Source organism: Phyllopteryx taeniolatus, chromosome 18 (assembly GCF_024500385.1).
Source record: "Phyllopteryx taeniolatus isolate TA_2022b chromosome 18, UOR_Ptae_1.2, whole genome shotgun sequence".
NCBI lineage: Eukaryota > Metazoa > Chordata > Actinopteri > Syngnathiformes > Syngnathidae > Phyllopteryx > Phyllopteryx taeniolatus.
Window position 1 is genome coordinate 16752701 of NC_084519.1, and position 23078 is coordinate 16775778.

The 23078-nt window shown below is 42.3% G+C and overlaps 1 protein-coding gene across 1 annotated transcript in view; it reads left to right on the forward strand.

Moving 5' to 3' along the window:
* The window catches only part of man1a1 (mannosidase, alpha, class 1A, member 1), a 70672-nt gene that overhangs the window by 37760 nt on the left and 9834 nt on the right, over positions 1–23078 (forward strand). Inside the window, exons 5-7 of the mRNA XM_061753900.1 lie at positions 16796–16890; positions 21397–21520; positions 21752–21845. Coding sequence (XP_061609884.1) covers positions 16796–16890; positions 21397–21520; positions 21752–21845 — 313 coding nt within the window. The remainder of the gene's footprint in view (positions 1–16795; positions 16891–21396; positions 21521–21751; positions 21846–23078) is intronic.

Sequence of the window (23078 nt, forward strand, 5' to 3'; positions counted from 1 at the left end):
CTCAAGCAGTGATTGCTGGGTAATGGCAGGCAAGATTTTTAAACTGTCAAAGAATTTGCCACAGCATTTGTCTTCTGGTGGTTAAGCATCCATCCATTTTCTGAGCCGCTTATCCTCACAAGGCTATCAACGGGCAGGATGCGGGGTCCACCCTGAACTGGTTGCCAGCCAATCACAGGACACATATAAACAAACAACCATTTGCACTCACATTCACACCTATGGGCAATTTAGAGTTCAATCAACCCAGCATGCATGTTTTAGGGATGTGGGAGCAAACCGGAGTGCCCGGCAAAAACCCACGCAGACACGGGGAGAACATGCAAACTCCACAGAGGCGGGGGATTGAACCCCGGTCCTCAGAACAGTGAGGCAGGCGCTCTAACCAGTCGACCACCGTGCCGCTGGTGGTTAAGCATTGGGGGGGAAATTGTTGCAGTTTTATAATCTTTGCAAAGGGGTTACAACATCAGTGACTTGCAGCATATCGATCGACCCTTTGGCCCTATGGCAGTTTCAGACACAGCTTTCTGTACATCCACATTTGTAAATCATTCAGATCAATACATATAATGCAGATCAGTACACATAATGCCAGATCAATACACGTAATGCAGCCGGACACCTTCACAGTTGCTGTTGTTCTGACCAGACGTGCAGGAAAATGCTCTCCCGTAATCTAATTATCCCAAGTGTTACGATTCAACTATTGAAGGCCACGGAACACACATAAAATAACGATTTTCCATTACAGTATGTTAAAATTCCATTTATTGCGACTAATAAACTTTTTAAGATCTTTAGACTAATTATTTCTACTCCTATTTATTTGCCATGGGAAAAATCTGTCTTAGAGATCAGAACAAATCCGTTCCAAATCGGTTTTGTTGCGCCTGGTTGCCTGTTTATTCATGCACATGCTGAAAGATGAATAAAAGACAATGGCTGTGATGTTACTGCCGGTGCGACTTGAAAAAGCTCTTTGAGGGCACTCGTAAAAATAATTCGTATTGTTTGCACGGAATTTAATAGATACTCAGACGAGACGTGGGCATATACAACATAAAATTGTTGCTGCTGTAGAAGAAAAGGGTATTTTTTTTAAAAAAGTGCTTTAAATTTAAACTTCCAACAAGAGCATGTGACCCACATCTGCACGTCGTCATCGAATGAATAATATGAATAATCATCCTCCTGGTTTCAAAGCCAGGCGGCTTGATTGGCGTACAGAAACGAGGACAAAACGCTCTTGACGGGAATCGGTGCAGGTAGCGGATGATTTGAATGCGTAATGGCCTCGCGGCGGGAGCAAACTGTGACACTCGTTATCCCTCCTCAGCACTCACTCATAAATGCGTTTTCTTTCTTTCTTTTTTTTTCTTTTTCTTTTTTATTTTAATGAGCCAATCAATTCGCGGCACTCAAAAGTCATCGCACGCCTGCCTTCTCGCTAGTCCGGCTCCTCGGCCAAGGCAGCTGATTGGTGGCCTTCTACTCCAATGAAGGTCACTCAGCGGAGTGGCGGTTAGCATGCGGCTAACGACTCTGACATATTCACAGAAGACGAAGGAGAAAAAAGTGATTGAACATTGAAAAGGTCACCGTCGCTCTTTGATTTGGAACATTATGGTGAATAACGCTTTCAGCGTATTAGCGTAGCCTTTTACTGAAGCTTACTTTACTTTACTTTACTTGAATCTCTTCCATTTTGTTAGCTTAGCCATTAGCAGGATCAGCCTTTATTGGACTAGCTATCACATTGTTTTTGGTCTCAGCAAACAAAAGCTTCCTTTCCAAAACACAGAGTAAAAGTATAACTCTTTCCAGTTTTAGGTCAATCAGTGAGATTTTTATGGAGATCTACATATTTCTCAATAGTCGTGGAACAGGTATAATCGATAAATTAGAAGCACTTTCTGGAGGTTTAAATTGCTGGGATCAAACTGACCCCGAGGATAGAAGATGTTTGTAAATGTCGAGGTAACAGGAGGGTTAAATGACTTATTAGCGCAGACCTTTGCTAGCCTCAAGGTCTCGATACAGGTTGCACTTTGTTTTTGGCTTGTTATCAACACAATCTGGGTCACTTGTCTGAGAAGCAAAAGATGTTTATTTTCCCAAAACACAAATTATAAACCTTAATTGTGTCCTTGGGCTCTCTCGCGGTCAGGCCCATTATTGTTCACCTGTGGTTGAAGGATAACAAGGTGAAGCTAGCTTCTGGCCCGATTTTAGATCACCCCACAAGCTTGTGTGACAGCACTAATGTGACAATACAAGGACATTATTAAGCTACCTGTTTGGTTTTTTTTGGTTTTTTTGCGCATATTCATCACGCCATAAGACACGAAGCGAAAATGCATCAACGCCTGCAGAAGAAAGACGAGCCCTAAAGTGCATGGCGACAGACAGCAAAAACTGCAAGCTACATAACAGCAGCGGCGTGTGGAAAGCACAAATAAGAAGCAATCACCTAAAAACCTTGACGATAGACGGCCCGGTCTTGGCAAGTGATGATGAAGGAGGGAGTGGAGACGACGGCCTGATAGTTGCCGAGATAAAACTGTTTTACAGGAAAGGAGGTAGAAATCAGCGAGGGAAGCGCAGTGACAAAAAAAACCAAAAAAACATCAAATGTGAGTTTATTTCCCTGCAGACTGCTGTGATTCAACAATACTTTGGAAAACTACACGAAAGGAGACGTCAGCTTGTTTTTCGGGGTTCTTTGGAGTGTTGCTGTCTTTGCTGGAGAGGGGAAAAAAAAAAAAAGAAATCATATGGATTTTGGTATTGACTGTACAGCCCAAATGGTGGCCGCTGGCCGAAAACAAATTGATTTCGGTGGCGTCAAGTTAAGGATGAGGAGAGCACGGGCTCTTTTAACTCCAGTCGTGTCGAGAAAATATCCACTGGAAACCTCTTAAAACCACTCGTTACTACGGTCCACAAGAATTCGAGCTTCAGTCGTCCCTCGCCATATCGCGGTTCACTTTTTGCGGTCTCACTGTATCGCAGATTTTCTAATTCTACATATCTAATTGAATGTACTGCAATTTTTCTCTATTTTGCGGAGATCATTTTTCTTCACAGGCATTTACATGTTCCTGGAGACTTAGGTAGCAATAAGCATGAGCCGGGAGGAAACAGTGCGTGAAAGACTAAAAAAAAGCCTCTTAAGTAGGGAAATTGATAAATGACAGATATAATCTACAACATTCATGGTAATATATATTTTTTTTAATAAAATGCACATTTTAACTGAAAGAGAGACCAGCTCGCTAACACAAAGCTACACATTGTGGCATCGCCAGGCGTGTGGGTCCACCCCACAGGCTGCCTCCTCAGACCACCCCCAGCTGAAGCCCCCCACATCAAACCCCGCCCCCCCAAAACAGACACACACACACACTCTCAAGGAGAGAGCGCTGCATGAGGCCGATAGACAGCTTCGATCTCCTGTCCTCAGGAAATCCCATTCACTTGCTGGTGAAAATTGGCTCTGCTGCCAGGTAGCAGTGAGGAAAACGGCCTCCTGCCGCTGGCCGCCATCGCCGAGCCTTCAACGCACATGCGCACGCACAGACAAGATAGACGCGCACACGTACGCAGCCAAGTGAGGATTCCTGACAGAAAGCGTGGACAATTAATTTGCTGGATATCTCTCTTAATCTCCTCTCAGCTGGTTCAATCTGTCCTGGCCACAAAGGTGGTTTGGAGGAAGATTAAGAAGCGGAATGTGATGCGTCAGGCCAGTAGAACGTCATGTTTAGCCCTCCTCCATCAAAACACACACACGAAGTGAAAATGGGGAAGAAAATGTCCAGCTGTTCGCGGCCTTTTTCCTTTCTTTCCACTCTTCTGGGAAAACGTTGGAAAATGGTCCGTTGTCGGTTTCGAGCGTCTCAAGTGGGTGGCCAACCCGACGGGTGAGCGAGAGGTCTGTCGGCGGGAGTGACGGTCCGTCGTGTTGCGTTCGAGACACATAATGCTGCCTCATGGAAGAACACAATGGCTGAAGGAAGATCTTCCTTGGGAGTCTCACCACTGATGAATGAATTAATATACAGTGGTGACTTGAGATACAATTTGAATTCGTTCCATGACCATGCTAGTATCTTAAAACATTTGAATCTCAAATCATTTTTCCTCATTGAAATGAATGGAAGTGCCATTAATCCAGTCCATCCTCCTCCCCAAAAAAACAAATCAAATTGTTGTAATGTATTTTTCACATGCAGAATACTCATCATTAATAGCACTCTATATTAGTGTACTTTGTAAACCATATAATAATAACATAATTAAATACAATTGAAAGAATTAAGCAGTTTGTGCATCGTTAATAATTAATTGCAACTCTTTCTGATGGGTGTGACTTGGCCACCGGGCGGCAGTATAATGAAGTCATACAGACAGATGAAGACTTTCACTGAATTACTGTAAGTGACTCAGTATATTATATCTAATATTAGTATTTTTTCACAGAGGATAAAGAATATATGCCTGTGATTATTTTTATATTGTCTTTGTACATGTTTTACTGCAACATTTGCGTTCAAATCTCCGTTACGTAAAGCGTTATAACGTCGCTATTCGTTAGCCCGTATGCGGCCTTTCCCATTATGTGTTAGCGTTATGCTAGCAGACTTTGAGGGAAGGTTATGTGGTTGTTTAAAATATACCACATGTAATTCTCTTTGTTTTATGTTTGTGCATTTTCTGCATTGTCAATTTGAAATAATGTTTTTAAATAAAGGCATTGAAATTATTTGTTTAATCCGATGCATCTATTAATGGAAAAATGATTTGATTATTAAAGTAACTGTTAGTTACAGCCCTAGTTTTATACAGTTCATTTAATCTTGGTGTCTGTGTGGTTGCAGGCCACATCGAAAGTTCGTGTGAAATCTCTCCTGGCAACAGCGTGAGTTTGGCTTTTTTCATCAAGGAGAAAGATTAAAAAGTGTTTTTGCATCTTCGCCCGCACTGCTGCTATACATTCAAATTGAAAAGGTATCGGCCACGGCATCAACTTTCTCCTAATCCTGTTGTCCGAGTGGCTGCAGGCCACACAGCGAGCTCATATCAAAACTGTCCTGGCTACAAAGAGAGCTTGGCTTCGTCATCAAGCAGTTGGATTAAAAGGGGTAATGCATCTTTGCATCATCCCCCAGCACACACGCTAATGCAAACGTAGCAGCCGTGAGCATCAAGTTGCTGCTAATCTTGTCGTCCGAGTGGTTGCAGGCCACACGGGGAGTTGATATCGACTGTCAGATGTAATGAGATTATCCCGGTGAGCCAAAGGCAGACCGGGGCTGCTAATAATCCACCATATGTAAACAACACGCATATTTCCAGAGTTTACCACATCTCACTTTCATTCTCAGTTGCATTGGCTAAAGAAGTAAAGGATTTCGGGGTGTTGCTTTGAGGCCAACACATTTTGCAGTTTGTCATCACAGTGAAGGCTTGGTTTAACCCACAGCTCATGTAAGACCGCAGCAGCACCGCCCAAAGAAGACCTCTTCAAGTCCACTTCATAACAAGCGGTGTGTAGTCAAACAACCAATGAAATCCTGTTTCATTATGTTGTTGTTTTTTTAACGAGCATCTCTAACTTTGTTGTTGTTACTTCGTTTTAAAGACGTAAGTACCGACAACCATGGAACAGCAAATGGCTTTCAATTCATTTGAACTGGTACGGTACAAATACGGTACCTGGGAAATCAATACTGGTACCAATTCAACGGTACCAATTTTCAGTACTTTTGTGTCTGTTTATGTGTTAATAATTAATTTGTTCAATAATAAAATTTCAAAAAAGGAACGAAGATAAACAGTAATTGTATTACAATGCATAAATGGCCTCCTCTGCTGCTTTTGCTCTTTTGTACCTATTCTTTTATTGATTTACTAAAGCCCTATTTTTTTTATTGATTTACTAATAATTGGCATAATAATTTCTTTCGGTGTTTAGGTTTTCGTCCTTAGTTTACTCATTTTCGGTTTTCGGTTTGGGCCAAGAATTTTCATTTCCTTGCGTCACTAACCAATGTGAAGCTTTGATAGTTGGTCGTTTTCTCTGCTAGCTGCCATTACAAGCCAAGAGGAACATACTATAAATCAAACGTTCGGCAACGTTCAATGTTCATGGATGACGATTATACTTGTACGTTTTGCAATTTTTCCCCGTACAAACAAAGAAATGTTCTCATCTTTGTCAATAAATAAAAGAACTCTCCTAAGCTGTCAGAAGAGTTTGTCACCAAAACCTTCCTGTATTCTTCTCGTATTTATTGCAGGCGGCTAACATTTGGCAATGTGCGGTGAACATAATAATTAAAATTAATCACTTGAAGAAAAAGGTGGCCCCGCGCTGTAAAATCAGATCGACTTTATTTCAATTTGCTTTGCGCAAGTAAACACCGTCCAGGTAAGAATCATTTGTGTGATTACAAATCTGCTCTCGTCGTCGTAATTCTTTGTTGTTGTCAAGACAGATTAAATCTATCTGCTTCAGGCTAAATAATCACTCAGAAGAGGAGCTTGTGCAGTGTTTGGACTTTTAAATCCGGGCCGTTGTTGATATGAAATGCTGCTTTTTAATCACTGTAATACATTACTGCATAAAAGACGATTACTATTGACCGTAATCGCTCAAATATATCAGATCAGCGTTATCGTGTTTACCCTGTAGCCTACGTGTCAATAGGCGTGCAAGGTTTTATTGGTATTGCTAACTTGTTAGATTTTAATCTTCCTCCCAGTCGGAACATTGGATTTAGCTCTGTGGATATGGAGAATGTTTTAATGATATAAGATTAGGGTGTTCCAATTGAGCAAAATTGTGTGTTTTAACTTTCTTTAGAACATACCTTTTAATGTTTGTAATAAAACAGGCAAGCTCGTGGACAGAAATGCAACACCGAGGTCATGGTGTCACCGCTATTTCAAGCCTGGGTTAGGATTTCAATGCAGGGTTTCACAACAGGGTTACAGTTTCAAATTAGGGTTTCAAGCCTAAAGCAGGGTTTCAAATTGTGGTTTATGCTAATATCATACGATAGTAGTCTCTCATTTGTGCTGGGGGGTTATGTTCCAGAATAGATGAAAATCCACAAAGTAGCAATCATATATTTAGTTAATTATTTATATGTATTGTAAAGCTTTTTGCATAATACCAATATAAAATATGAATGTGAGGTGCAGGATTTATTTCTCTCCACTTGGGGTCGCCATCCACACGTTCTACACCGTAGTATTTGTGACTTTGAATGTGTGTGGCTTTAAAAGGCGGGGTCTGGCCTGGTGCGTAATGAGGGGTGTCAGCGAATGAGGGTAGAGTTTGCTGTTGTTGGCTCAGGTTAGTCAGTCTGCGCCTTGATTCCCTTGGCGTCAGTTGAGCCGTACAGCTAGTGTATGATTGTGCTTATCACATGTTGATATTGCGACCGTTTGTTTGATAAAGCGATCGAAAGTGTCTGTCCTTGACCACCTGTGGAGGGATTACAGTTAGTTCTAACTAGAGGTGGTTGGCTATATTTAATTAGCTAACAATGTTTACTTTACCATAGACGTGCAGTTTTGGCAGCCAGTTCTGCTTTGCAGTAGACTCGTTGCACTTTATCTTATTTTTTTTCCAAGTGTAAAATTATCCTAAGCGTCGGACATTTTGACGTTAAACACCCGCCAGTAGCGAGTCAAGTATTCTTCATGTACATATACTGTATGTAGCAAAAACAGCACCCCTCTTCAATCTCGATTGCGTGCCACAAACTTAAAGATGAGTAAATGTAAGTTGCGAATTGCCTTATTCAAGCAAACTCCCAAAGCCCAGTAGCTTATATGTGCATTTTCCCAAACTTGCGAAAAAGCATCAGCAGTATCAGCAGCTTGTTGTTGGGGCTTTGTGTCGTAGCATGGTGGCCCAGAGGCTTTTTGCACACATTTCCAAGCTGTTCCGGTAAACGCTCCGCTTAAAACTTTTTTATTTATTTTTTTTTCTGGCATGGTGTGTGAAATGTCAAGCGTGTGTGCATAGTCAACTGGCTTCTAAGCTCCGACGCCGGCGAGCATTGTGTCAACGTAGCATTAGGGCGCAATCAGGCCGGTTCTGTGCTCGGTCGCGTGAAAAGAGCGGTCGTCTCCCCGGGCCTGGCCCGAGGGCTGCATCTCTGAGTGCGGCTGAGAGCAGCTAGCTTAGCATGCCGAGCCAGAAGTATCCTCATCCTCATGTTTTGGCTAAATTTCAAGCCCGAGTTGGCCGACTCGGCTTTGAATCAGTGCCCGGTCGCGGTGACATTCGTGTACTGTTGGAAATGATTCTCGACCGCTCGGCTAAACTTCTGACAAGCCACGAATATGGTCGCCCACTGTCTCTTCTTCACAGATGCTACAAGGAGATTTGCTACGACGAGCAAGGAGCTGACCTGACAGTATCTTCAGTCGTTAGTTGCGACTAGCGTGTATTCTTGGCTTAATGGCGTGAAATGGCGGAGGCAGAAATAAACTGACCTTGCTTAGCTTTTTCCCCAGGTGTCACAGATGTTCATTGTCATCAGCCTCGGTAAATTGGGAAGAACGCGGTCGCCTTTTCTACTTCCACTTAGAGTGGCGTTTGTTTAGCACCAAGATGTAGGATAACGCTCCGATTTTCCATGCTGTCTAGCTTGTTTTTAAAAGAATAATTTTGATGTGAAGTGGGTAGAAAGAAAAGGGAAATGGTAATTTCCTTATCGTAAATGTATTTCTCAGTCGAATAACAATGTGCATTCCTGTCATTGCTGTTCCACTCTAATCCAGTAGGTGTCAGTAACGTGCATTTCAAACTGATGCCAACTGTCAAAACAAATCACGGAGTAGACCGAAGGATGCGAAAGAGTTGTCAGAAACGTATTATACATAATTTCCCTCTTGGAATCAGAGTTGAAACTGGATTAATTTACTGCGTACGCCTGACATTAGCTCAACTTCCACGATTTTACAAGAGCTGAATCTGAAAATTGTGCCTTTCTGACGATAATATTGCTCACTTTTCATGATTATTCTGGGTCAAAATATTCGAAACAGCTCCCGGTACAACCACCACAATGTCTGGTTCTCATTGGATCGCACTCGTGTGGTGAATGTCGCAGCCTTTTGCGGTAATACAAGATCATTTGAATTTTTACAAGCCACTTGTGAATTTTATATGCGGCAAATGATCATTTTACGGCTCATTTTTTATTACCTCCGCTAACTGGGTTCCTTGTTATATCTGTTCGTTTGTTTGCCAGTCGGAGTAAGCCAAAACTATTTCAGCAGAAACTCTGAACCGTCCCAAGAAGAAGCCATTACATTTACAATCCATTTTTTTGTTTGTTTGTTTTGTTTTGTTTTCGGGGGTCAGTGGGGCTTTTCCACCCGTTACTTGCATGAACCTTCATTAGAAAATTCAACAGAGGGTTGCTCATGGAGAATGGAGATGATCATAAAAGTAGAAATGAAACGGTATGAACATTTCTAATCAAAATGTTAGTGATCAGTGTTTCGTCTGTCGCAGGGAGTTTGGAACGTGGGTCTACTGCAGTTCCAATTTGAAATGGTCGTAGTAACAGTCTGAAATGTTATCAAGTATTATCGGTAAACCGTTTCAACCCTACGTAATACAAGTTTAGAAACACAAAAATGAAACCAAATTAATGCCTGAAATTGAATTAGTTGTACTGCTCACATTTTGCTCAGCTGCCAGACATATTCCTATGTACTGTGTTCTTTTTAAGAATATTATACAGTATATTTCAGACCTCTAGTGGTCTTCCGAGACGTTTTGTACATTTTTTGCTTTTCGGCTGGCGAGGACGCACTCTGCCCTGAGGCTTTTTGCTCAATATTAATCTCCGGCGCCCTCTTTTGGCCCTCTTAGTTCGGCAGTAGGCCGAAAACTTGGTTACATCAGCTTGTTGCACAAATATCAGGTAGCGACTTTTGTTGCTTTTTTTTTCTCGCTCACGTGAACAAATACGGAAATGTATGTATAAAGTGCATTTCACAGACAATGCTCACTAAGTGCTTCATAGGACAGGTGCAAAATGCAAAGTGATGAGATGCGAAGGAACTTAAAAAGGTGGCGACAAAAGCGTGAAATAAAATAGAATAATAAGCCTTTAATAGGCCCGCCATTCAGCTTTTTACTGCGGCAAAGCCGACGGTAGCGGCACACGAGGATAATAAACATCAAATTACGCGTATTTACAACACCGGCCAATGAGACTCAGCAAGTATCTAGAAGTAGAAGAAATAGATATACAGCAGAAATGGATGTGAACAGCAGCAAGATTAGTCAGCGGCATTGTATTGAGCTAGAATTTCGTAATACATGAATAATCATTATTATATGAATAGAATACTGTGCAGGTGTCATTGTGAACAAAAAAGCTGCAGTAATAGTCCAGCAGCATTGTGTGTGGCCAAAACCGGTACATACGGTATCAATCAATTCACTCTCTATATAAGCATACACTACGCAGATGGTGTTGACTAAGTAGTGAGAACTTGTTTCAAAGTGCATGACGATCTCATTGTTGTGTTTTTTTTTTTTCTTGATGCGGCAGCTGTCAAGCGATACCAGTCATCACCAAGTGCTGTGATACTTCCCGACAAGGCAAACGGCTGTTTCGCTGTCGGCAAACCTTTTGAAGATTTTCGGGGCCGAGTTGGCATGAGAAACACTGAGATATGACATCTTTTAATGTGCATGTCAGTCACAGCCTGCCGCTGCCGCCGTGAAGAAAATGCTCATTTTATGACTCTCAATTATTATTATTATTATTATTTTTTTTTTTACTTTTCTGCTTTTGAAAATGTCCTAAATGTCCCCCCCCCCCCCCCCCCCACACTTTGAGCCTCATTGTTGCCTTTCACAGCATGATGCAATTTTACACTTTTATGCTTACGATAACAATAATACATTAATATTGAACAGTTTCAAATATTTTGGGGGGCTGAAACTGTGACCCAAACGTTGCGCCAAACTTACTAAAGCGCGTGATTGTTTTTGGGAGGGGTTTTGTCGCATTTCCGAAAGCCCAAATGGAATCAGATAAAGATTTGCAAATTCCCGTATTCGCAAAATTGTTTTTGTGCTCAGACCGAAGGAATAAAAGCATTGCTTTGCTGCCATCCTGTGGGATCTTTCTGCCAAGGAACGATGTTGAAGTGAGTTGAGGAGCTTCATTTGTACAAAAAGTAGTGCTACGCCGCCATGTTGTGGCATCAGTTAGTCGTGGATGTAACTTCATTAGCTTGAATTTCTGAAATGTTTCAATAGTTCAGCGTGGAATACGTTAGCGTTGTATTCAGGCTGGGCAATTCATCTATTTTAGCGATTTATTGGTGTGTATTTATCGAAAACAAACTTTTTTTCAATACTGCAATAGATTTTTTTGTGGCTTGTTACTGCTGAGGGGGGGGAAAAAAAACTTGTTAAGCTTGTTTGGTATCAGGAAAAGTAAAACAAATCCGGGGGGAAGCAAAACTTGTTTTGAATAATGTCATTGTCATGTGCTTTTTATACAAGCAAACGGGGAAACATTTCAGGAGATTACATTTTGGTGCCATATTGCCGAGCCTTGCTTGAGAAGGTTCCAGTGTACTATTTGCTGTGATTCAGGATTGTTTGATTCCATGAGTTTTAAAGTGCGCTGTTAATTGCTACCTCTCTAATTGCCCGTTAAATTGTCCTTCCCACTCCTGCCCGACACTTCGCCGGAATACTCAAACATCTTTAAACCCCAAACGTCTTTAACCCCCAGCCCGCCAGCCTTCCGTGTGTCGCGCTTCCACTGAGGCGGCGCTTTTTTATGTAAATCCTCTCCGCTAAACAGCGGATTGTTTGAAAAAAAAAAAATTAGGCCGACTCAGCAGTCGGTGCCGTTCCGTAAGGACCCAGACGGAATGATATTTGGAGTAGAGATTCATTGGTGCTTTTTGCGTGCATACGTGAGGGTTTTAATACTAACTTGGTTTCTATGCGGAAGCACGTTTATGTCCCAGAACGCATTTCTGCCATCTTGCCATATTTGAGTTATTTTCAAGATGTGAAAATGGATGAATTAGGGTTCATCCAAAATGTGCCTCAAAAGCCAAACAAAACTCAAAGCATCAGTGAGACGAGGATTAACTCCACGACAGTGGTTTTGTTTAGATTTTTCTACTGAGCTCCAGAAATATTTATTGTTCCCACAGAGCAGAGAATGTAATATGTTGTCTGCTCTGTTTCAGTGTTTTGCTGCTCCATGTGGGTTAAAGCAGCAGTAGTTTGTAGGTTTACAGTAACATCTAAGATAATTTCCATGAGCCCATCTTGACTCCCCTCTCACTGTGCAGACGAGTGCAATCTTGACGTGTTTCCACACCAGGCTTTGTAGCTTTTAATTCCGACGCTCTCTTGGGCTTGACTCGTTCCCGGAAGCTAATAAAGCCGTTGAGAGAGGCAGCGAAGATTCTGATGCGGCGCACAAAGTAACAGCAGGCTTTTCTTGGGCTCAAAGCTGTCTTGTCCGCATATGCGCGCACGTGTGCGCATATTTACGCGCACGCGCGCGCTGTCACATCCAAGCACACACGATGCATTGTCGGCACTCTTATTGTGTGTCACATTTCACGTTTCCTAAATTAGAACTAGTCACAACTCTCACTTAAATAAATTTCTAGCCTTTATTACAAATTTGAAAAAAGTAATAATAATAATGAATTTTGAAAATGTAGTTGGTGATCTCGCTAACATTTCACATAGTGTACAGTATTAATATATTCAATTGTTTATCAATTGTTCAAGATATTGCAAATTACTTTGTATTATTAATCAAAGTACTTTCTATCCTTTTACCTGCTGATGCAGTCATGTAAGATGCCACATTATGAATAAAAAAATAATAATAATAAAATAAAAAATAAAAATGAACAAGTCCCAACTTAAAATGTCAAAACTATATATATATATATATATATATATATATATATATATATATATATATATATATATACTATATATATATATATATATATATATTATTATTATTTTTTTTTATTTTTTATTTTTTTTGAGCTACGGAGGCCACACAAAAAATATTTCTTTCAATAAACTTGAAATGATCAATTAAATCAATTCATTGCCTAGGCCTAGACTGTTTTTTTTGTTTGTTTGTTTTAAAATGTAATCATACATTGCTATATACCACTAACATTGTTTATTTTTATTCCAAAAAAATATTGATAAAAGGCTCAAACTTTGCATGATTAAATGCGTAGAAGAAGTCATCGACAGTGGTGTTTCCCAACCGTTATTGAGCAAAGGCACGTATTTGACATAACAAAAGTCTCACAGCACACCACCACACAAAAATATTACAAAAAGTATACTGAAATGAAATTTCTCTGTTTACTCACAAATTGACCTACTGAGTGTGAAATCCGGGGGCCTGTCAAGTTGAATGGAAGAATGACAACTTAATAATAAGATCTTTAAGTGTACCCTCTGCCATCAGGTGGAAGAGCATTTCATTGTTCTGTCTGTCACGATACGTCACTAGCATAGATAGATGAACAGAAATAAATTGTCTGTAGTAAATAAAACCATATATTTCACAGTGGTTGGGAATCACTGAGCTAGAGGGGCTTGGGAAGGACGTAGTCATAAAGGCGAGGTTTCTTTGCGACGTTCGGTTGCCACGCTTCCTGATTAGAAGGTCGTCTCAAACGTGCATCCAAACAATAAAGTGGAAAGAGAGTGGGTGAAAAGTAAAAGCGACAGCGATGATTCAGGTCAGAGAATGTGGAGCAGGACATTTTTAAAGCCTGGCGGATAATTGATGGGGAAAAAAAGTGCGTCCTACTCTTTTTATTCTTCTGGAAGCAGCGGCGTGGTCTTTTGCCCTCAGCCGAGTCTTCTGAGAGCAACTTTTGAAGGTCGTTAACGAGGTGGGAAGTAACGAACGAGAGCGCCTGCGATGTTCTGCGGTGTTCAAGTGCTTGCTCGAGCACGGGGGAGGCCAGTGCAGTACAGTCAATACGACACTCACACCTGCACCATTGATGCATTTGCTGTTCCCATCATGCATCAGAAAACATTTGGATGGGACATTACGAGACGAAGCGCAGGAATTTCGAACAGACATTTCCTCAAAATGAAAAGAGGTAAGAATAAGAAACAAAAACAAAGTGAAATCGTCAGATGAAGCTGCAAACGGCAATCTTGTCACAACTATGACACGACGACAAAAAAGCAACACGAGTGCTCACGCACTTTGAGTGTTTTTGGATTTTGGGTAAGCACCAGAAAGCATTTTTTCAGATGTGCAAGGCTGAAGTGATGGACACAATCTTTGAAAGCAAACAAAAAGAGGAAAATGACAGCCATTCTCGATTCCGCAGCAAACAGACGTACTGAAGTTCTGGCTGGTGATCCAGTTAAGCAGCTGTGGAATTGAATAAAAAAAATGCTGAGTGCATTTCTCTAGCTGTGGGCGAGTCCACTGACGCCACAGCCGACGGTGTTTGTGAGGAATTGTGACGACTCAAAAAATGGAATTGAAATTACGTTATATTTTTGTTGTTGTTTTGAAGGAAAATGACATTTTGTTTGGAATGTTACGCTTTCACTGCATTTGGCAACAAATGGACCTTTGACTCATTTCAAAATATTATTTATGGCCCTTCAAGATGTGTATTTGAATTAGAGCTGATTAGGGTTAAGGTCAAGGTTCAAGGTTAGTGTTACTGTTAGATTTGTGGGTTTGCCAATCATGCCTCCTCTTCGCATGCGTGAGAAGACGGGAGGACATTAACATGGACTCTGGATACTCTTTGTCAAGATTAAGCGCTCATTGGCGAACTTGTAAAAGCCTCAACGAACTCCCTCGCAACCTCACCACCACCGTGTTGTTCATTCCACACGGTGCATCCAGGTGTGAAATGTGGTTTTTCCTAATGATCGCAGCCTCTCTTCCTTCCGTGGCTTGACTGCCTGTATAATTCACTTGCTTATTAAAGCTGCTTGGGCACGCGGCGTGATAGCCTTGGACGCGGGGCGTGTTTAAATTATTCTTCTGTGCGCCCCTGCGAGTGTTTTTATTCCACCCCGCAGTGTGCTCCACACATTATTAAAAGCATTAATCACCGGGCTCTGACGCCTTGTTACACACTCACACACTCGGCGGGGCAATTTGGCATCCACAGTGCTACCAAGTATCCGGAAAGCCAGTAGAGGTTGATGTCAGGGTGTCGTTTGAATGAAAAAGCGAGATTCCACAAGCTGGCGTTGACTCGACATTTTGACTTGTTGGCCCTTTTATCGCATACAGCTCATCGCGAGGGATACGTTCAGGAACCACCCACAATAGCTTAAAATCTGATCGCACCCGCTTTAAACACATTCACACTTATTAAACACACTTATTCACTGCTAGCCATTTTCCAAGCAGAGTTCCCCATATTACCAGCCGTTTTATTACAAGGCCCCCAAAACAATACAAGTATGTCGAGACAAGCCGAGATTTGTCCCTAATGTTTTTCTGCTCAAAAGCTGTGCTGATTTCAAATCCAAAGTGACACAATGCTGCCATCTACAGGCATCTGTTAGTCATTACAGTGGTTTACAAACCGGAACTTCACAGACAAGCAGGGCGAGACCATCTTCCATACCTACGCCTTGAAAAACGTACTTGACAACTACCTTAACCATAAGCCTGAGAGCCAATCTTCAGTTTCTAAATTCCTGGTTTATTCACATTTGAATCCCATAAATTCCTCCGGAAAGTTACCAACTCTGAAAACTCCCAGACTTTTTCAGTCCTAGCCCTGATGTAGACACTTGTTTGCCCTTGCAAAAAGAAAGAGTAAAATGTGCACGGAATAATTGATGTTGCTGCCCTGCGGGCGTTCCCACTCTGCTGTTGATAAGCGACCTCTTGAGCTTTGCAGCCTTACTCGTCTTTTGACAGAGTGCTGCCATCTCCGGGGGAAGATATGTCAGCTACCGCATCATACTATCGTGTTTAAATATGATGACAGATGGATGCTGACAGGATACATGACTCCATGGTGGACTTAAGAGGGTTGAACTGGCGGCTTGTTGACCGCCACAGTTTTCACTGTAGAAAGTAGCGGAAGTCATCCATTCCGGGGTTTAACTGTAGCTATGCTAAACAGGGTTTCCGTGCATCTCTAAAAAGACGGAGAGGCTTAAGGCTGAAGTTAATGTCCCTAGAAAGTGAAAATAAATGTCTTGGAAGTTTTACACACCATGGAGAATAGAGTTGTCAGCGATCCTGCTAAATTTGAATGATTCAAAAACTCGACACTTATATACAGTGAGGCTCCAACATTGTGAAAAATCAAGCCTTTCTCGCCGCTCTTGAATGCTGTGGGCGTGTCCGCTGAATGCGCTCAAAAACATAAAGCGGACACGCACTTAGCCATAGCTAGCTGGCTAACTGCACGTCAAAGGAAGGCGCTCAAGTTGTTATTCGGTGGGGAGGGGCGACTCATGCCGGGGTGGAGGTGCGTCACTGGACCCAAAAAATCAGGACAACAGAAATGGTGAAAAACTGTTCAATGGTATCACGCCACAATATCTCAGTATGTTTTCCGCAATTAACTACAAACATGTCAAATTGAACGTAAACGAATCTCTGAATTCACTTTACAGGGCCTTCAAGAATTACGGTTTGGGGTTATGCTTTAAGATTCCAGTAAACGTTCCACCTCGCCTTCCTAGAATAACAGATGTGCTGTATCTCTCTCTCATCTGCAGGTTTTCCGCAGAAAGGCGGTGGAGCTGGGTGATAAACTGCTGCCAGCATTTAAAACTCCCACCGGCATCCCCTGGGCTCTTCTCAACCTCAAGAGGTAAGACCGCCACGCGAGGCTATTCTGGTACTTGATCAGCGGTTCTACAGCAGAGCCGACATTTAGCCACCTGTGCTGCCTCTCATACAGAGAAGCAGGTGTAGGGTGTTAAACTTCATACCACCAGTTTCCGGGGCTTATTTTTTTTCTGCAATTGCCCGCTCTGAAGCTTTTGATGTAAGCTAATCGCTTCGTTTACATGGAAGAAGTTTATTTATTCCAATCCTATACCACATCGTTACACCGATTTGTGTTGCTTAATTGTAATCCGGCTCGCGATCTCAAAAAACGAATCCTAGAAGAAAACTTAAAATAACTAGTCTTTCATTCATTTTGATTCGTTTCTTCTTTCGACAACACCCAATAGTAAAGAGAACAGTTGTCCTCCATGTTTTCTTTTGTTTCTTTGCAACCCCCGGGCCGCGTAGAGCAGGCGGCGACCCAACACTTGGCGATTTGTCAGGCGCTCATTGAAATCCCAGTCGTCGTGGGAAAAAACGTGCCGTAACAAATGAAGCTCCTCGGTGTGTTCACACGGCCCAACTAGCGCTGCATGAGAAACGCCCCCCGAGGGTGGAGAGCCGCGAAGATTTTAACGGTGGTGGAGATCCAGATGTGACTTCAACCATCGGCTCATCGTTCACCGGGAGCGGCTAATGGCCGATCCACAGGAGGCGTCTTTAGCAGCTTCTTTTCGAAAAACCTTCTACAGCTTCTTGAAAGCGATCCACTCCGTAAGACCGAACATTGATTGGCGCTGACTGAGAGAAAAATGCAACTTAATCCAAGTGATCGACGCTGTCGATGTGCCACGGACGAGCGTGGTTGGCCGAAGAGCATTCGCCCCTCACTCGAGCATACTGAAAAGTGTGTGTGTGTGTTTAGAGCGCGGGTTCGGTGGGTGGCCTCCTGCAGGGTTAGCGTCTCATGGAAACTATTCAGTGCTCGTTATCAGCTGTAGCCAGAGTGGCCTCCATTAGCTTGCAGCCTGATAAAGCACTCTCTGCAAGTTCACTGCACAGTCACTGGCCGTGGCGCACCCCGCGAGATGCTTATTGCCAACCCGTAACACCACGACAGTCGCAAATGTCTTGGGATAGTCGTCTTTATCGATTAATGAATCAACCAGAAGTTGGACTACTAGACTCGTGAAGTTGTCCCTGAGTTTGAAGTGTTGATCCAAGCAAAACATTTTGGTTTGAACCGTTGAACTTAGCTTACGTAGTATCCATGTTGGTCGCAAGCTAAGAAGAATGAACGTCGCTTTGATGAAAAGAAAAGACTCTTTCTCGCAGTTCACTGCTAAAGGCTCTGGATACATCTATGAAGCCGTCAGCATCATCTTTTGAACTTGTCCCAAAAATCAACAGGCACATCTGTCAGGTAAACAACTTTTATCTGTAAAATAATACTTTGCTGCCATTAGCTGTTTAACCAAGATGCTACAAATGTGAGGACTTGGCCAGTTAAGCCAACACGACAATAGACTGTAGTGCGCCTGGATCTGGATGCAACAGTTGTATAGCTTTATTGTCCCCCCCCCCGATTGTGATCGTAATCACGCTGTTTTCTCATCTTGATACTTTTGCTCTGCTATCTGTATGCTACATAAGCGTGCGTCGTGATTTCTTTTGCTCGATTTCCTGGCGTCACTTTAATATGCAAGATGTAAACTTGAAAGGCGCAATATCTGAACAAAGAAATGAATCTCAAGGGAGCGCAGACAGCGGAAAGCGTGTTAAAAGTTTGTCGGATTTGGCGACAGTCGATAACTTAACAAAAGGACAATTGTGGGAAGGCCTTTTTCTGTTCCAGCCTGAATGTTTGATTTTGTTTGGTTTTGAGTCGGGGCGGATGAATGTAATGAAGTTGGACAGTTTTCTGTCGCTCTTTGTCTTCCTCTCAATTGCTCCTGTAAAAAAAAAAAAAAAAAAAAAGTCACTTTATTTGACAGATGTGCTCCTCCTGTGACTCGCAGCTCGGCTCAAAGGCTGAAGCAATCAATGCTAAGCTCTCGGGGGCTCGGCGTTTGATTAATAGGCCTTAGACGCTGAGTAGCTCCATTAGCGTGGCCGAGTGGGCTCGTGTCAGAACCTCAGCCGGCCCACTTCAGCGCTTCGATTTTCCGTTGTACATGCAATAGACTGATTGCATTAACATTTTTAACAAGTTAATAAATACAAAAAGTTGCATATACATTCGAGTTTTACTGTGGGAAGTCATGTTCAAAATGTATTTTGTTGAGCTCGCTTCGACCAGCAGGAATTTAAAGGTTGGCAAACGTTATTGCTATTCCCGAGAAATGAACGCAACGGCGGGGTTACATTGTCCCCTTAAATGGTATTTTCTGGATTGCGTCCGATGTTCCTGCTTTGTCGTTCTTCGACCATCTCGGTTCCACTTGTTCATCCGCCACCAGACAAACCACGTCAAGTGTTTTCAAGCCACACTTTGACAACGCTAGCGTAGCGCCCAGGCGGTTTCACGCGGCCGCAGGCTCAAACCCCTGGACAGCTGCCATGATTTAAAGTCTCTAATTAAGTGGCTAACTGTGAATCCATCTCCATGTTCCCTCTTCCTCACCCCAAGGAGGAGGGTTGCCATAGATTTGAAGCCGGCGAAGAAAGAGCTATTGTGAGAATAAAAGTGGATGTAGAAGCGAGAGCGAAGGGGGGAATCTATCTGGGCCAACAAACGCTTCATCTCTGAACGGGAGAGCGGGAGCCCCTTCCGGAGGAGCGACAGACGTGTGCTAATTTATGGAGATGGGACGCCGCACGCTCGGTTTTTCCAGGTTAGCGGGGCGCACCGGGTGCCCCTCGGCTCGCCAAGGCGGGGTGTGATTGGGCATTTTAAGCATCTGGAGGTGGGGCGGGGGTGGACGCTCCACGTGAAGGACGAGCTGTCATACACAAAGGACAAACAAGTCATCCTATGCTTTAAAAAAAAATAAAAAATGAAAAACGCTTTGACGCAGAAGGCCTGGAAAATTGTTCCATCACAGACTTTACAATAGGACAGGAAATGTGCCAGATTCACCTGCGATAGGCGAAAATCTCCGATACGGAGGGACCATGTTGAAAAAAATAAATACAAATTTGTAAATAGTTTGACCCCTCCCACATGCTTGAAACACATTTAGCCCCATTAAAGCACACATTCAAATTCTTTGCACCTGTTCTCTCTTTTGTTGTGAAGAAAGTGGGCAGCTCTCAGATAACATCACTTGGAGGAAACCAAAAGAATACCCACTTTTGCACAGTTCTCCAAGTGAGAGGCAAAGTGTGCTTGCTTCAAGCCGTTTGTCACTTCCAGTTAAAATGGACTTCAAACTGAAAAAGGCATGAAACATTTCAGTTCAAGTGCAAAAGCAGACATCTTGTTTCTGAATGGAGTAAAATGAGTTTTCTTCATTTTGGTTCCAGGTTGAAGCTAATCATTTTTATTTTTATGAGTATTGTCGTATTGTATTGAACCGGTAATATGTATATAGCCATTAAGAGGATCATTTTGAATGAAAAGGTCTTTCAAACAGGTCTTAATGTCATTTAACCACATAACCAGACAACCGAAAGACTCCATCTTGTGGCAACTGCGGGTCATGCAGAAACCGCGTAAAAATATGCGGATAGGTGTCAATTTGTGAGTTTTTCAGGTTAGGATCCACAGACCAAAAATTGTGAATGGTGACCCATGAATAGGTGGAGCTATACTTTCTGACAATTATTTATTTACGTGACACTTTTCCATTTATGCGCCTTCTGCAACGTTTGCCAACGAACCGTAATAATTATAGTCCATGCCCGAAGAAAAAGAGGAATTGAATCCCACAGCGAGGACGTTGACTGAAGTGTGACTATTTTACTGACTATTACAGTTCAAGGTCTATTAATAGATACTGGTCTTTTCCCCCCCCCAGCTTGCCGCATTTCATACAGAAAGCCGACACATGCTGACTAATGTGAACCTTCTCGCTCGGCCAATGAACTTTTAAGCCCAAAAGTTACATTTGAAAGCCTTTTAAAAGTGACCGTGACGTTTGGTCGCTTGTGGGCTTTTTTTTTTTTCTCTCTTCTCTGTGTGCAAACTCGATAGCTACCAGTTGTTCTTTGTGTTTAAAAAAAAAAAAAAAAAGCGTCAAAGGAAACCTGGTAACTGTTTGAGGAAGATAACAAGCTCGCTTAGTCGCTCAACTTTCCTGCAGCCGAGGTAGAAATATTTTATCTAGTCTTTGAAAAAGTCTTTCCTTAAGCACTTTTGTAGACTTCAAATGTTTTGACAACTGCCTCTTAATTAGCTTCCACTTCTTCGTAAATGCCTCTCGCATTGTTCCCAACACGGCTCCGTCTGGCTGGTAACATCCCCTTTCCGATGTTCCACCATTTTTCCCTTGTCTTAGTTCCGAGAGAAATGCGCCGACACGGAGACGTCCAAGTCCACCCTCTCTGATTTCTTTCTCTTTTTCTTTTTTTTTTTTGTCTTCCATTTTGTGGCGTGTCCGCGCAGCGGTATCGGTCGCAACTGGCCGTGGGCGTCGGGCGGCAGCAGCATCCTGGCCGAGTACGGAACGCTGCATTTGGAGTTTATGCACCTCAGCAAACTGTCGGGGAACCCCGAGTTTGCGCAGAAGGTAGGAGGCCACCAATTGGAGAGCTGATTCATCTTAAGCAGGCTGTCCGAGTACCGCCGTTTAAAAACTTCAGAATGGCGCATTCAGAGGTCTTCAAATTCCAGACACAATAAACTACATTGTTATATTTCCATTGGAAATCTTATTTACAGTCACTCTACATATGTGTCATACTTTATGTAGTGTATCGAAGATTTCAAGTTGAAATTTCTTGTGGGTCTTTTTTCATAGGTGATGAACATCCGCAAAGTTCTGAATCGCTTGGATAAACCTCAGGGACTGTACCCCAACTACCTGAACCCAAACAGCGGCCAGTGGGGTCAACGTAAGTACTCTTCAGCGCCACCATCAGGCTAGAGTTCCCCACCAAAAAAAAAAAAAAGGCATTTGAAGTGTTTATTTGTTGGTTTGCGAGTAGGCAGTCTATAACATTGTTGTGTCTTGTTTGTTGTTCCCGTTTTCTTTCTTGCCCTTGAGAACAAAGGTTTTGCTCACGCCTTATATAAAGTGCAAAAAGCTGGATTACCTGTTTAACTAGTTTTACACAGTATAAGCAGTTTCAATGCGACGCAAATGTGAGGCACTCCTTGCTGGCCTAACTGGTGTTTACTCCGAACACAGCGAGAGACATAAGAGCCAGTGTCTAAGCTACACATTTAACACGTCGGATTGCTTTCAAGCGGTCCTTTTTGCAATTCAAACGGACTCCAACATCATCGTCCTCCCGATCCGCTTCATCAATACTTGAAAAGACTTTGGTTTTTTTTTATCAAGTGAATCTTCCTTGACAAAATGCTCCATCTTTATTTCAGCTTCTCAGAGTTGAAAAGAAAAAGCTATTTTTCACGCCTAATTATTCGTCAAGACGTTAGCTCGCTTTATGCACGACGGCGTTGCTTCAAATAAGAATATTTGTTTCATCTTGTATTAATATTTACTTCTTTTTTGTTGCTTTTACTTTGTTTGATGCTTAAATGTGGACCCGCACCTCTTTATCTTACATTGAAATATTCATCACAAGTGCGTTTGTTGTTCTACTTAGCATTTAGCCAAGCGTTTTATACAAATAGAATCTGATTTTTTTGTATTTTGTTTTTTCATTCTGGCTCCAGACGGGAACTTTCAATCTCAACAACAACAAAAAACAGCTTTAATGCTTTTTTGGCTGCAGAAAGTCCTTGCATAATTACCATGAAAATGCATTTGCTGCATAATTTATGACCTCAGGGTGTCTCCCCCCCAAAAAATGTAATAAAAAAAAATCCTCCACTGGATCTTTATGAGCCAATCGTCGGCAGTGTAGCAGCTGCAACTGTCGCCTTTTAAAGAGCATCTTTCGTCTTTGGTTTGTCAAATGTTTCTATCATGCTCTATTTCAAGCATCTGTCACTGTCGCCGCGTCTTTCACAGCGCAGTATGGCTGAAAATGGTGTGTGTCTGTGTGTGTGTGTGCAATGGAAAAGCGCTATAACAAGTACAAAAGTGATGTGAAATAGGCTGACACACAGGTTCCATTTTCGTGATGGCATATTTTCTTTGTGGAAGAAAAAAATAAGTA